At 35.9% G+C, this 16,320-nt stretch overlaps 1 protein-coding gene across 7 annotated transcripts in view; it reads left to right on the top strand.

The window, feature by feature from the left end:
- Window positions 1-16,320, top strand: part of Mitf (mitf) — a 136,662-nt gene that overhangs the window by 116,534 nt on the left and 3,808 nt on the right. For all 7 annotated transcript variants that reach the window (XM_064219092.1, XM_064219093.1, XM_064219094.1 and 4 more), the window contains 7 exons: window positions 10,998-11,100; window positions 11,855-11,962; window positions 12,851-12,952; window positions 14,193-14,324; window positions 14,629-14,800; window positions 15,491-15,732; window positions 16,006-16,119. In XM_064219092.1, the coding sequence (XP_064075162.1) occupies window positions 10,998-11,100; window positions 11,855-11,962; window positions 12,851-12,952; window positions 14,193-14,324; window positions 14,629-14,800; window positions 15,491-15,732; window positions 16,006-16,119 (973 nt within the window). The remainder of the gene's footprint in view (window positions 1-10,997; window positions 11,101-11,854; window positions 11,963-12,850; window positions 12,953-14,192; window positions 14,325-14,628; window positions 14,801-15,490; window positions 15,733-16,005; window positions 16,120-16,320) is intronic.

Here is a 16,320-nt window from a genome sequence, read left to right as displayed (position 1 = left end):
TCATTTAAAAATATTTGAACAATTTACTAATAGGGTAAATTGTTTACTGCTTTTTTGTTGGAACGAAATTTAAAACTCGCCATAATGTTTCCTTCGCATAGTAACCGCAAATGAATTGTTAGCAAGACCAGCGACCCGTCTCGACTCCGCATGTACTTAGAATATATTTAAAAATAATAGCCGCTTAATATCCCAATGCGATAAAGAATGCTTAGTGCATTAAAATCTCCAAACTTCGATAATAATTCCACGTGTGATACGCTCGATATTATTGTTATGTCGATTGTGTTGATAACATTACTATTCACCCTCTCTTCCCTCCTAAGAAGTGTTTAAGTTGTGCTATAAGTGGGTTATATTATCAAGGTGCACTCATACAATTGTATAAGGTAGCATTCCCAATAGATGTCGCTGTATTTATAATATAAATTTCTAAATCACGCTTTAAGTGTTCGTTTTGTTACACTTTTGCATATAACAATCTCTCTCTCTCAGCCGACGGACGTCGCCTGCTGGACATAGGCCTCCCCAAAAGATCGCCACAATGACCGGTCTTGTGCGGCCCGCAACAATAACAATATAACAATCTATATTCAACATTCTTTTTATAGTATTTATAGGCGGACGAGCAAATGGGCCACCTGATGGTAAGTGGTCACCATCGCAAAAGACTATGTCACTGTACTAAATATTAACCATTTCTTACATCACCAATGGGCCACCAACCTTGAGAACTAAGACGTTATACCCCTTGTGCCTGTAGTTACACTGGCTCACTCATCCGTCAAACCGGAACACAACAATACTGAGTAATGCTGTTTGGCGGTAGAATATCTGCTGAGTGGGTACCAACCCAGACGGGCTAAAATAGAACCGCGTGCAATGGTGGCACGAATGCAAGCAGCAGTTTCCCATTGAATTGCAATTCCGATCCTCTGTAAAAAAAATACCACCAGCTTTCACCAGTGGAGGCAATAAGACGAGATACTAAATTGATATAGAATTTGAATTCCGGCACCTATATATAATATAACCAATAAAATAATCACTAACTTGCTTGTGTTGATCACAAACATCCGGTCAACAAGTCATTTGAATATGGTCCTTCGATCCGGTGACATCCCAAGCAGCCATTAAACCACCAATTGTAACTCCATCGTTTACAGCTGAGTTATTATGGTTTTAAAACGACATTACGACTAGCTGATTAAGGTTTATAGTATTTCACAATTGTTCGTATAATCCGTTTCATCTCGTTAGATTTTCTCACGGACTTTGCATGTTTCATGCGAACGGCAAATCACGTTAAATTATTATCATTCTATTTTTATAATCTTAAACAATTGTACGTAAATAAAGGCTACGAGTTACGGCTACGGTTACGGACAGTTTATTTGTCGTTTTAAGGTAAACTTGAATGATATGGTGTAATCGCTGATTTCGAATATATTTCATTTGGAAAACAGATACAGGTGATTTGTTAAAAATGTAGTTTTTTTTTTTAATTTGTAACAAGTAGGCCAGGCAACATATAGCGAACGGATGGTACGTGGACACCGTCGCACACAGATATTGGCGTTGTAAGAATTTTATTAATTATTATTAATTAACAATAAATTACTCTGCATGCATCAAAATCTTAGTTCTCAAGGTTTTTGGTCAACCATTAATAACCAACTAAGTCAACCTGTGTTCCAGTTAACGTGTTAAGTATTGCTGCTTGGCGGTAGAATAAATAATGAGTGGGAGGTACCTACCCAGAAGAGCTTGCATAAAGCCCAACGAACATTTTAATATATGTACAAAGGCAGGACAATATCTGCCATATTTGTAACTGAATGTTTGTTAGTGCAATATGTGTTCCCAAACCGTATTTGAAGTAAAGATAACAGGCTACTAGTTACAGCAATTATAATATTCGTATCGATTTCGGTCATCATTACCATATTCATTGACAGGTATGATTAATATTTGAAAATACCTAATTGATTTTTTATCAGAAATATTTAAGATTTAGGATTATGTTGTAAATTGCGTGAATACTGTTATAAGTGCTTCGATAACGATTGATTATATGTTACGAACTATGTGTATTTAATTAGCTTCTATTCGTGACGTCTGTTCGTCTCAGACACACACACACACACACAGTTGTTTCATACGAAATAGTCTTACATAATAGTATATTGTGTTCCCGATATGAACATATGATTACATAGTATATGGCTAATATAAGATTTTAAATTAACATGGTTATTTTTAATACTAACAGTATTTAAAACGGGATATTTACCATGTTTTTTATTTTTATTTGGTGGAGCTCGATATTTCGACATTATCTACGAATGTCTTGTTCACGAGCTCCTCCTCGAAATATCGAGCTCCACCAAATAAAAATAAAAAACATGGTAAATATCCCGTTTTAAATACTATATGGCTAATAATCTGAAAATTTATTCTGATTTGACAGCCAAGGGAAATAAAACATACCTATTGAATATTATTCAAGGAGACCCAAAAGATCTTGGAATGAAAAGGTTTGGCACTGCACTTGGTGGTAGGGCTTTATGCAAGCCCATCTGGGTAAATAACACCCACCCATCAGATACTCTACCGCGCCAAACAACAGTACTCAGTATTGTTTAGTTCCCAAGGTTGGTGGCGCATTGGCGATGTAAGGAACGGTTAATATTTATTACAGCGCCATTGTCTATGGACGGTGGTAACCATTTACCATCAGGTGGCCCATACGCTCGTCCGTCAAACTATACCATAAAAAAACATAGTAAAATGATTAAGATTATTATAATATGAACTCGGTATATTTAATCTCTTCGGGTTGTAAATCTATATTGAAACTATTTTTGTATTGAGTATACTCCATTCAATATGGTTAGTAGATAGGTAACTTTTCAAACCATAAAAAAGCTATTCTCAATAAAAGTCGAATAAATTTAATTACTTCATTGTTATCTGAAAACAATCTGCCTTTAACTCCTTCAACATATAAAAGGTTCATTTTGTCTCACAGATATAGAAGCGAAGTGATTCGGTGATTTTGAAACCAAGTTCTTTAAATCAATAAAAACTTTTTCGAGCAGATTCCGAGTTCTGCCAGGAGGTCACTTTATGGAGGTGAAAAGCCTTGTGTGATAGCACGTAACATGTTTTGATTCAGACTCAAAATGATAAACTCATGTCTTTGAAGGATGAGTTTTGACGAGTACCACACAGTTCAAAAAAGCATTTATGCACTGATTTTTTTTACACCAAGATTACATTTAGGATCCTCAAAATAGAGATATACTTATATTTCAACTAATGCAGACGTCGGTTTCCTGTTTGGCAAAACACGAGAGTCGTACCATAATTAATCTTAAAGTTATCCTACTGTACCAAACTTGCCTACTTTATAAATATATTCCTGTCCATATTTGCTTGTGCTTACGAAAATATATTCACGTAATCGGAGACGTAAATCTATCATGTAGCCTGTAATCGTCCTTGTCAACTACACACGTTAACGTGTCCATCACGATCTGCTGATGAAAACTACAAATATACCTTGTACAGCATCACTTTAGGCAATTGACAGTTATCATTTAACACTATCATCGCTTCGTAGGTAACTTCACTGTATGTCCGCCTGGAATATTGGGGTACCCCTAAAAATGTAAATTTGTTTCATTAGACAGTGGAGTTGTTTTAACGAAGCGATTAGTGACTTGTATCAGCGCCCATGTTTAGGGCTTAAAATATAGAATATACGGTCACAAACTTCCATACCATAGTGTGTAAAATAGCATGATCACGAGTGGAGCACGGCACGAAAAGGGCTGATGATGCGTATTTTAAAACGATCTCGTAGTCTTTTTTAAACTGAGTCGCAGACGACCATCATGGGTAACCAAGTTCCTCCAGAGCCCGGTTATCCTGCAAAGATTACCCTGTACCTTAAAAGAAAACGGTCACAAGTGTAACTAAACAGTTATGCCTCTTCGCTTTTTTAATTTTTGGTAATTCAGTAGTATATTTTTTATCACCATTACAGATACGGTTATCTAAAAAAAGCGTATTCGTTACACTAACAAACAAACATGTATTTTTAGTGACTTAACGTGTGGTAATGCTGTATTTATTTTATAAATTACTGTACGCGCGAGAGAAAAGGGGACTGTAGTTAAGGAAAAAGGGGAGTTGTAACCTCAAAACTGGGCTCTGACTTATTAAGACACGTTCTTCTTGGGAGCGCTCCCTTGGTCTTCATACACTCGAAGAACACAGCCAAAGGGATGGGTGATATTACAGGAGAAGGATAAGTCCGTTACACGAGCTAATTTCAAAAGCGCACTCACACAACACACGTTACCGCGGCTCACACGAGAAGCGGAGAGAAAAAAGAAGTACGTCATACGTCAAATCATTCCATAGACAAATATTGACGTTTCAATGTACGCACATACATAAACCTAAATACGCTACAATTACGTAATTTATTTTATTCATTTACACTTTTGTAGAGTACGAGTATTTGACGAAATAATTTAGAATAATATTTACGTACTTTCAGAACTCAGCATAGTATCAGCAACATATATAAATAAAATTACTCTGAAAATATGTAGAGATGTATTATTATCGTTAACATTATGTAAATTCCAGTATTTCGAGACGTATCGGTGTAAATTCGATCATATAATCAGTAAATTTAACTATTTAAAAGAGCAGCTAAACAAAAGCTTAACCACATAGTAGTCGCATATGTGTAATATCACTTTGGTATTAAGCAACATTATAAGCAACGTTATATGATCTCAGAAAATGGATTGACAAAATCTCATAGACAACTCTAGGGCACAGCATTCTCATTGGCTTTAACAAATAGTGCGCGCTTGTCCAGCTTCATGTTACACATTTCCCATCCTTTTTACGAAATCAATCCCACAGATTACAGGAAAGCGAGAGAAAAAACAAGAAAAATCATAATTGTCTGAAAATAAATTTCAATCTATTATAGATATCGTAATTTAATGTATTTGATATTAAACCGGCGCGCTCAGATTTCACACTGAAATAATTGCTGATCGTGATTGTGTGCTTGAGCAATATTTGTGCCCCCTGTGGATATCACTAGAAGTAATCAATTTTCAAGAATATAAAGACTTAATAAATGTGCCACGACAGGTTTCAGCGTATACGTATTCCTTTGGTAATAGAATATCTGATGATGAATATACACTGCTGACGAATCGATCTTATTTTACAGAGCCCTTAAGTACTTTAATCACAGAGAGGACATTTATTATAATGGTGGTTAAACAAATTGTTCCCTCACGGTCATAGTCATCACCCATCACTTAACTCATACGTTAAAACTAGGAATTAAAAATGTAAACTCAAGCAATTCTCCACGTTCACGCCTAATGAGTCTCTCTGTAACGTACAAATGGACTACTTGACCTGACGTTTCGTCGCTGCATATGTAATAGCATACTTTTCTTTTTGTTTAAGAAGCATTCTTCAATTTCATTGGTCTTTTGCAAAACAATAGATTTTAAAAACTTCACGCTCTGCTATTAATATTGATGACAAAGGAATTATATATTCAAAAATGGAATGTACTCGTCGGATTTTTTCTTTAAAATATTATAGAAATTTCCAGAAAATCTGAGAAATGAAGCAAATTTAGTATTGACATTAAAACATAACAGAGCGCTTTATTTAAGTGCAATTATATTTTAAATTAAAGTACCCCTAGATATAACTATATATGTCTTAGATCAAGAAAAAATATTACAAGTAAATATTTAAATAAATCGATCGTTGATTTAAACGATTCTGTATGTATCTATAATACAAGAATACTTTTTATTGTACATCCTGCCCATTCCTTCCTTAAGGTTGTCTGAAATTAATCACAAAGAAACGATAAAGCCGTTTCATTGTCCAAATATAAATTTCTTGAAAAGTTATTCTGTATTATTTTATATACGTGTAGCTCTCCCGTCATTTCATCACAAAATTTTAATGATTTGTAAGCGTATCACACAGCGATGAAATCGAGACCACGTGCGATGAATTCTGATGAAGTCGCGAAATTGTCACCCCAAGGATGAAGTTAGTCATGGCATAAGTCCAAGAATAAGAAATTTGTTTATCGATAATATTGAATTCCGGTTAGGACTCGATAAAACAGAACTGTGGAATGATCACCACCATGATTATGGTTAGGAAGTGATTGGTATTGAACATTGGTCGAATTTTCCTAGAGACGAATTTATTATAAATGTAACTTTGTCAGTCTATCTGTACGTTTGTTACTCTTCCAGGGCTGAACCTCTGAACCGAATTTGATGAAATTTGTTATGAAGGAAGCTTGCATGCAACTGCCTACTTTTTATACCTAAATCATACATACTAATCTTAAACGCGTGAGAAACCTCGGACGACAATTAGTATTATATGTTTCCTAAAAGCGCTTCATCTTCTGATCTAAGTTTTGTGATTATTGTTCTAGTAGCTTTTTTTTCAGTTAGGTATTAGAAAAAAAAATTATTTGTATATACTATATAGATAACTCATAAAACATCACGCTCTGATATAATATGTAATCCGTGTTGAACTCCAACCGCATAATTGTGTTCATTCAAAATGTAATCGACAAAATCTCGTAAAGACTTGACCTTGTCGAAATCAAAGGGCGATTAAAGTAATAGAATTATAACTTGAAAATTTTGCAATTTTATGCAAAAAAAGAACCGAATTTCGCGTTTTTAAGCCAGCCATAAGGTCAACGATTACAAAAACTTTGTCGATTCTACTGAATTTGGGGTAAAAATTATCATTGTTTATTAGAAGGTCATCGAATGTCAAGTAACATCTGAAGGTCAGATAAAAACTATTGTAATCAGGGATTAATGTCGTTCCTATTTCAGTTATCGTTTTCTATGTTTAACGTCAAATATTCCATCTATTATCTTAACGGAATCCATCAAAGAAGAAAAGCCTAGACAATCCCTTAATGCGATTTGGTTCGAATTGCGTGTTAAATTTATCAAATGTTAAATAATATGATAAGTTAAGTTAAGTTATGTTAGTGTTTGAAACCGACTTTAATCTTAGAAGATCATTATCTGATTTATTTCAGATTGTCAGCCAAAAGAAATAGAAAAAGAATGGCCAAATTTTATTAATTCCATACGACGTAACTGTTAAATTTTATGTGATTGAATACTTCAGCAAAATTTGCCTTAATACTGATACTTACTATTAATGATACGTTAACAATTCTATTCCGATCCAACTAAACTATTCGTCACAAAAATTAACTTCAAGTTTAATCGTTAGGATCAATACTTATTTCTATCAGTTACGACAATTTCCCGATTGAATTCCTATCTAACTTTGATCGAACTTCAACTGGACCGTTGCGTTTGAACATGAAAACGTTAAAACATGAAAAAGGCTGAACGGCTACGATTGTGTTTCGATTAGATATCGAGAAACTGTCGATTTGTTTGTAAAATTCCGTTACATTTATTTTAAAAAGAGCTAATAACTCCCTACAACGCAATACGGACCTAAACATACGATTTGGATTTTCATGCTCTAACTAAATCAAGTATGCTTTAACATAAAAATAAAAAACATGTATTTTAAAATCTAAATCAATATGAAAAATAAATGTCTTGATCCTACTTAAAATAGTCTACGAAGCGTATTCGGACACGTTTTTATAAAAAAACTTAAGTTTCGTAAGTGACGAAATCTTATATGATTCCAACGGTTGTTTACTCCTCAAAAACGATCGCTGTATGTACAACAATGCTCCGTTAGATATAGAATTATGTTAGTAAGTCTATGTGTGTATGTATTCGTAGGATTATTAATGGTTTCCGTTGAGTCTTTATTTATCTAACATCACTACTTATGCAAAGGTGTTGTTTGAAACTAGTGGCGCCTAGCGCAGTAATGTATTCCTTTAATATAATAGTTTCTGTTCGTATTCAGAAGATATTCCTTTATGTATAAGACATATTGTATTATTAGTATATAAGCGTACCTGTTTTCTCGTATATTGTTTCATACGGTCGACATTCGTGCGTCAGACGAACCTTGACCGTTAATTGAGTCAATATGATTGCGCGTGCGCACCTGACACGCCATTTTTGCCCTTATTCCACTGCATCGCTTTAATAGAAGGCATAGAAATTATAATTGCTTCGTTTCTTACGTGATAACTAATTGAATATTAAGTTTTTCTATAATTGAATTCATTGTATTGATTGCCTTTACAGTACAGTGGTTACCTTATACAACTATAAATCCTGAGGGTCTAGATTCAAATCTCAGGTCGGTCCAGATAAACGGATTTATTATATTGAGATTTTTTTTCCGGTCGTGTTTAGTTGTTGACTAATTGTACGATGTGAGTGTAATCTGGAATTCTATTTTCGGTCAAGTCGAGAACATTGCCGTACTTCTTCCGTTATTATGTATGTAATAAAAAATATTATTTATGTTTATCAAAACTGTTGCACTTACCTTTTGATGTGACATAAAAATAATCTTAAATTAAATCAAGTCGCTGTCCTTTCTAAAAGGGCAGACATACATAAATTATCTAAAAAGACTTTCGCAATTAAGTATCAAAATTACGTATAAAATAAAAATAAAACACAACTCGACGAACAACTTACTAATAAATAACATTTTTTTATCGCACTCATCATCATCATGGTATTGGTAAACAGACGAGAAAAAGGACCCATCTGATGGTAAGTGATCACCACCGCCCATAGATAATGGCGCTGTAATATATATTAAGCAATTACATCACCAATACGCCACCATTCATGGGAACTAAGATGTTAAATCCCTTGTGCCTGTAATTACACTGGCTCTTTCACCCTTCAAACCGGAACACCGGTGATATCCAGATAGGCTAGCACAAAGTCCTGCCACCAAGCAAACGATCACATGAAAATGTTCATGAAAATTTCCAAAAAAAAAAAAAAAACATGGATTCAAACCCGGAACTCTGGTTCATCGGTTTTTTTTTTTTTTTATATTAGAGGTGGCAAACAGGAGGCTCACCTGATGGAAAGTGACTACCACCGCCCATGGACATCTGCAACACCAGGGGGCTTGCAGGTGCGTTGCCGGCCTTTCAGGAAAGAGTACGCTCTTTTCTTGAAGGTTCCTAAGTCGTATCGGTTCGGAAAAACCGCCGGCGAAAGCTGGTTCCACAGAGTGGTTGTGCGAGGCAGAAAGTGTCTTAAAAATCGCGCTGTAGTGGATTTTCGGACATCTAGGTGGTGCGGGTGATATTTGGAATTTTGACGAGATGTCCGAAGGTGAAATTCAGCAGCCGGGATTAATCCGAACAATTCCTCGGAACATTCCCGGTTAAAATTGACGTGTGATTTGCTCTTATATATGCATATAGTATATGTGCATACATTTGGTACACATTCTTTTCCACTTGCATAATTTATAATCAAATTATGATTATAATCGTACGCCGTAATTGTAACCGACGCGCAAAAGCGTAATATTAATTATTAACACCGGATTAGGTTTCCATTAATCAAACTCGACGATTTCGTTCACACTAATACGTTTTTTTTCATACGTTTCTAAAAACCTCCTGAAAGAGAAAAGTTCAAGTGCAAGGTCACTTGGTGGTAGGGCTTTGTGCAAGCCCGTCTGGGTAGGTACCACCCACTCATCAGATATTCTACCGCCAAATAACAGTACTCTGTATTGTTGTGTTCCGGTTAGAAGGGTGAATGAGTCAGGTGTAATCACAGGCACAAGGGACATAACATCTTAGTTGCCAAGGTTGGTGGCGCATAGGTGATGTAAGGAATGGTTAATATTGCTTACAGCGCCTTTGTCTATGGGCGGTGGTGACCACTTACCATCAGGTCGCCCATAAGCTCGTCCGCCAACCAATGCCATAAAATAAAAACCTTAAGAATAACGCCTGTCACGTCAAATTGAAATCGAGTGAAATTGCGAAGCACAGCTAATTTCATGATAATATTATATACTAAGACCTTCACCGAAACGCGTCGCGTTTTCTGGAAAATGCATGCAAATGCAAATGCATTTTATGTATAATGATTAAGTACTTTCTTTAGTAACGCATTACAAATTAAACGTCCCATTTATGAGTACTTATGACATTTTTTAGGTTTACTAAAGTGTTCATGAATCGTGGTTTGACTGTTAAAACTTTATTTTTCCACGTGAGTTCAAGCGTACGAAGTCATTTTGTATATCTTTGATTTCATCTTATCAAAGTCAAATTTAACTTCGATACAATTCGGAAATAAACACTTCAGACCTGAGAAGAACTGTCAAATACACTGAAGAATGTATATAAATGTTGATATGTGAGAATCTATCAAATATATAAGGTGGTCAATCGACAGGCCGGCGCGTTAATACGTGTCGGGGTCGGCCCCGAGTTGAATATTTATTGGTACTTTAAAAACTCAACAGGTTGTCATAATGCCGGTTGAATGCTGATGACTTGTGCAACCTATTATTTTGGGTATTTATTTTGATAAGTGCAAATGGCTCGTGTTATCGTTGTAGCTACAGGACGGAGAAATTTTATTTTGTTCGAGTTTAGTGACCTGACAGAATTTTTATCACAGTTGCCAATAATTGTGCAGGTGTTGTAAGAACAGCTGTGTTTACGCGCACTGTCATAGTCTAATAGAACGGTTAATAAATAAAGAAATCATACGCATTACCAACAACTTAAGGTTTTTTAGAATGGAGTATAATTATATCGACTGCCGATTACTTGAGAACTACCCTATAAAACCTTTCATTGGTCAGAACAAGGGTCTGGACCAAAAATTTGGATCTGCATCTGTATGAACTAATCACTAAATTCATTGAGCACTTTCTAGGCTTTTGTAAGATCAAGGCAATATTTGTTTGTTTTAAAAAATAATGGAATATTTATTTTTTTGTTACAGTCCGCCCACATTCAAGACCCTGACACCGACGTCGCGTACGCAGCTCAAGCAACAGTTGATGCGAGAACATGCGCAGGAGCAATTACGCAGAGAATCATTACAAGTGAGTTTCAGTCTTAAGTAAAATTATTGTAGAGTACTTACTTTTTTACCAAATATAAGTAGTGTAGGGCTATAAATATTATCGACTGTTGTGTTCCGAATTCTTATTGTTGTAGAGACATTTGTCCACTGAGAAATGCTTTAAATTGACAACTGTTCGCCCGATGATCGAAATTCAAAATAATCATTTTTATCAATTTGTGAAATAAGTAATATAATATTACTTATCCTATTGCTATTTGCTTTTTTATTTCAAAACAATAAAAAAAAAACATCATTTGAATGACAAAGAAGAAAAAGTTACTGAACAGTTTTGTCTTTATTATATATATATTTCTTATATATTTATATATATATATATATATACAGTGTGTGATATATAAGCGCTGATGACCACACGCTTTATAACCGCTTCCAAATTCTTAACTTAGTATTTTACTTTGATTTCGCTTTTATAACTGGTACTATAAAAGCGTCTACATTTTCTTTAATATTATAATAAAGATAATTTTTATGTCGTACTAAAACATTTTATTGCAAATGATTGCCCTTTATTTTGACATAATTTTTTATTACCCACTAATTACAAGTAAGTGCCCTCAAAATTAATTAATATTAAAGAAAAACAAACCGTATATTTTGTTGATCAGTAAATAAAATCCCACAGCTGGGCAAAGATCAGCTCTCCACATAACGAGTCATAAGTCTTTTATGGATTATTGCGCTCATTTAAACTCCTCCATGTATATTTTCAGGCACAGCAAGCAGGTCAGTCCAAAGACAATGAAGATAAAAAGAGGTCAAGTCCGACGGACGTCCCGCGGATCACGCCACACGTGGAGTTACCGCCACAAGTGCTGCAGGTACACTAATACATAATCTTACCATCTAGTGAATATTGAGTTCCATATATAATTTAAATATACGATGTTATGACCAATTTCGCCAGCCATGAGGCCAGACAACTACGCTGGACATGTTATACAGCACAAGTGTGGGCACACAGATGCACTTTCTATTCCCACACGACTAGAAAGAATTCAAGCACAGAACCAACAATTTTAAGGGATTTACGAGGCACGGAATGTTCACACTTCTAACTTCCAAACTCCGGGCTGTTATTAATATTTTTCGACAGAAAACCCAATCAATTTTTATCTTCCCGATCTGGTGCTTGAACCCGGAAATTCGGGTACTGTGACCTTTTATCTAGCCCCTAGACCAACAAGGTAGTCGAAATTTAAATTAGGAACTACTAAACTTCTAGGTCTTATAAATAAGATAAGTACAGGATAGGTGTCTTATTTTCTTCCGAAAAAGTTGTTTGGTTCGCTTTGATTAGAAAAGTTATGACATTAAAAAACCATGTAAAGTTTGGCACTTACGATGATATTGTCTATCAATACAGCTAACGTAATTATTCTCTTTCCTCTGTTCCTATGTTAAATTAGAAAGGATATTAATATTGAGGTACGTTCTTGTTAGGTAGAGAAATAAAGAAGAAAATTAATGATTAAATTAGTTAAAGAGATTGTAGGATATAGCTGCTCCTCTCAGTTTCAGCTACGTTAAGCGTCACTACTCCACTCCCAGGGGCGATGTTGTAAAGTCAGTAGCGGCTTCGGAATAAATTGATTGACAAACTGATACACCCTAATATCCGAACAAATTCTTCAGCTGTCTTCTTTTAGTCAATTATTTTATTTAAAATCTAGAGTAATAAATCTATTCAATAATTAATTATTTTTCAGGTGCGAACAGTTCTGGAGAATCCCACCAGGTATCACGTGATCCAGAAACAGAAGAGCCAGGTGCGTCAGTACCTCAGCGAGTCGTTCACACCACAGCCGCAGGTAATTTGTCTAAGCACATATCGTTTCGAATATTAGGAAAGTCTTGTTGTAATGAAATCTATATATAATATTGTTTCATTTAACAGAGCGTTGCAAACTTTGCTAGAAGAGATAGCTTCCGATGTCCTTAATTGGATTTCAAGCTTGCTTCAAACCAATTTTTATCATATTCGTCAAAGAGCAACAGACAGACAGACAGAAAGTACATTGATAATATTAATAAATTTTATTATTATATCGGTAGAGACCCAAAGATTACCTATAAGTAATAGTTGTTTATAACGATGAATGTTCTAGCATTTTTCAGTTGTCGTTTTTGTAATAGTAAAACTTAATCCAATTGCTACATAAGAAATTCAAACACTTAGTATGACTATGTGCAAGCCCGTCTGGGTAGGTACCACCCACTCATCACATATTCTACCGAAACAGCAATACTTAATATTGTTCCGTAATGTTCCGGTTTGAAGGGTGAGTTACATCTCAGTTTCCAGGGTTGGTGATTGGTTATTGACTATGGAAGAAATTATTAAAATTTCATACGGTGCTAATGTCTATGGATAGTGGTGACTAATTAGAACGCCCGTCTATGCCATAAAATAAATATGAAAAACGGACTATCATGGTACCTATACCATGGAATTTGTTCCAATCTTTAACATAAATTCTACTCTCTGGTTTTCTAAACTACCTGAACAATTTCTTGAAAATCTTTAATAGCAAGTTTAACTTAGCAAACCCGACGCTATTACCTGATTGGATAAGTGGGTAGTTACTACCAGCTTATTGGATAATCTATTACCATGCAACGTGAGTTAGCAGTGTTTTAGAAGATACAGGGGAACTCATAACTTACGTTGACATATACCGATGTTAATTGGCTTAACTTCTCTGTCTGTTCGTCCATTTCTCATTCATTTTCTTGGTAATAATAATGATGTTTACATGACCTTTTTCGATCTCGGTGGCAAACTGCATAGTAGGTATTATAATGGACACGTGTGTACATAAACACAGGTGTACTCTCTATTTCCTCATTCCTATAATGCCATGGGACGGCTATCTGAAGCAGCGGGAGTTCTGGCATGGACCACGAACTTCCATTCACTGAAGTGGTAACACTGTCCACTTTCTGGTGGTCTCAGTCACTTTTTAAGGACCAAAACGTGGCTTAAAGAAAGACCTTAAGGTCTGCAACCTTCCAAGACCAATAAGGCATAATAATATATACCGTTTTCAGGTGGCAGGCGCAGTCCGAGGCGCACCTGTGCAAAGCGCGCCAGAACTTGGCACGCGAGCACCTTCCCCTGACAGAGCCTCCTCATCCAGTCTCTTGAGTCCTGGAATTTGTTCTGCGGGTGCTAATTCAGAAGTAAGTATTATTAAACTTGGATGAAACTGTTCTATTAATTTTGCTTTTAAAGTTGTACTTCGGGGAGATCGTAAACAAATATTGGAGACTTGATGAAGTGAATAAGATAATGTGCTTTAGAGATGTACTCTACTTACGTATCATATTTTATTCGATTCCGTTCAGCAGTTCCAGAGCTATTCAGTAACAAACACTCAAACACAGGAAGAATTTATATTTATAAATATATTTTTTAGATTCTTTAACTAATATTAATTCTCAATGGAATAAATCTTTCTAATCTTCTATTTTAATTCGTCTTCAGGCAGACGAGTTCCTAGAAGACATCTTATCCCTGGACAGTGGAGCTGGACCTCTATCCTCGTCAGAGCCAGCGTCTACAGCCAGCTCCGTGGCGGGAGACTGCGCACTCCTATCCGATGCGGACATGCACGCATTAGCGAAGGACAGACAAAAAAAAGACAATCATAATATGAGTGAGTATTTTAGATTATATATTCTGTTGATTGATATTAGAGCTCTGATGTCATAAACCTTAGGAGCTTATAGCTTAGCGCGTCCAAATTATGACGTAGACATAACAAGCCAAAGAATGGTGGTTGGTAACCAGCCACATCCATTCCAAAGGAGTAATGTTTGGACAAGTGTGTACTAGAAAAACTATGGTTTTGTCCTGGTTGTATAACCTCTGCATTTCTGGTCAAACTTACTTATTTCAAAATTAAAACATGATTATGTAAAGCACTTATTATATGATATAAGATTAAAAGTAGATTTTACCGAAGAGAACGGCCCCAAAACTTCGTATAGTACGACACAACTTAGATGCAGCATCGGCAAAATTCGTAAATCCCATTCACATGCATCTTTACGCAAACGTAATAATTTGCAATGTCATATAACCAAAGTACATTCGCCAAATTGACGATAGATTGCTTATTTTTTATTTTTGATGCTACGTTTGAATTGTGTCGTACTATACTTATTTCGACCGATTAAACATATATTGATACGAAATATTCAATTAAATACCGAATACTTTATATTATTGTGTTCCAAGTTTAGGGATTATAGTATAGTCATATAATAGATATAGAGAGAAAACTTAACCATAAATAATACAGTTTTTTTATACATTTTAATCAAATATATTTATATATTTCCAGTCGAACGCCGTAGACGTTTTAACATAAACGACAGAATAAAAGAACTCGGTACCCTGTTGCCGAAAACCAACGACCCCTTCTACGAAGTCATAAGAGACGTCAGACCCAACAAGGGGACGATCCTCAAGAGCAGCGTGGACTACATCAAGTGTTTGAGAGACGAAGTGAACCGGCTCAAGCAAAGCGAACAGAGGCGGAAGCAAATCGAACTGCACAACAGGAAACTAATGTTAAGGATACAGGTTGGTCATACCACCCGTGTCTGAGTAATTATAGTACTCCTCGTTGAACTAATTACGTTCCATTTGAGAGGGAGTGGTCTTCTGTGACTACGGGGACAACGTCTCAGTTCCAAGTCGACGGTCCCTGTTAAAAACGGCGCTGTTAAAATTTGTGATAGTGCTAATTTGTATGAATAGCTGGTCCCATTTATCATCATAAGTAAATAAGAAATGAATATAAATAGCTATATTTAGCACATATGCATGTCACCAAAGTACTGACTCCCCCCCCAGGAGCTGGAGCGGCTGGCGCGCCTGCACGGGCTGCCGCTGAGCGAGGGCTGGTCGCCGCAGCACGACGACGACGCGCCCGCGCCCGCCGCGCCGCCCGCGCCCCCCGCGCCCCCCGTGAGTACCCCCCTGCCGGGGGCACTTCTTGCAGCCTTATTGGCCCCGCTACTCTAATGTGGGATGAGTGATGAGCCGAAACACGGAGTGTTAAAATTTCGCTCTGTGTAGGCAGGTTTCCTTGCAACATTGGTGCACTAAAAAAATCGGTTGGCGCCAATCCTGCCTTTTTTCAAAGTATATTATTTTGTTCTCATACAT

The sequence above is a fragment of the Vanessa tameamea genome, chromosome 26, assembly GCF_037043105.1.
Source record: "Vanessa tameamea isolate UH-Manoa-2023 chromosome 26, ilVanTame1 primary haplotype, whole genome shotgun sequence".
NCBI lineage: Eukaryota > Metazoa > Arthropoda > Insecta > Lepidoptera > Nymphalidae > Vanessa > Vanessa tameamea.
The sequence above is the reverse complement of the archived record's forward strand: the minus strand, read 5'-3'. Positions and strand labels throughout refer to the sequence as shown.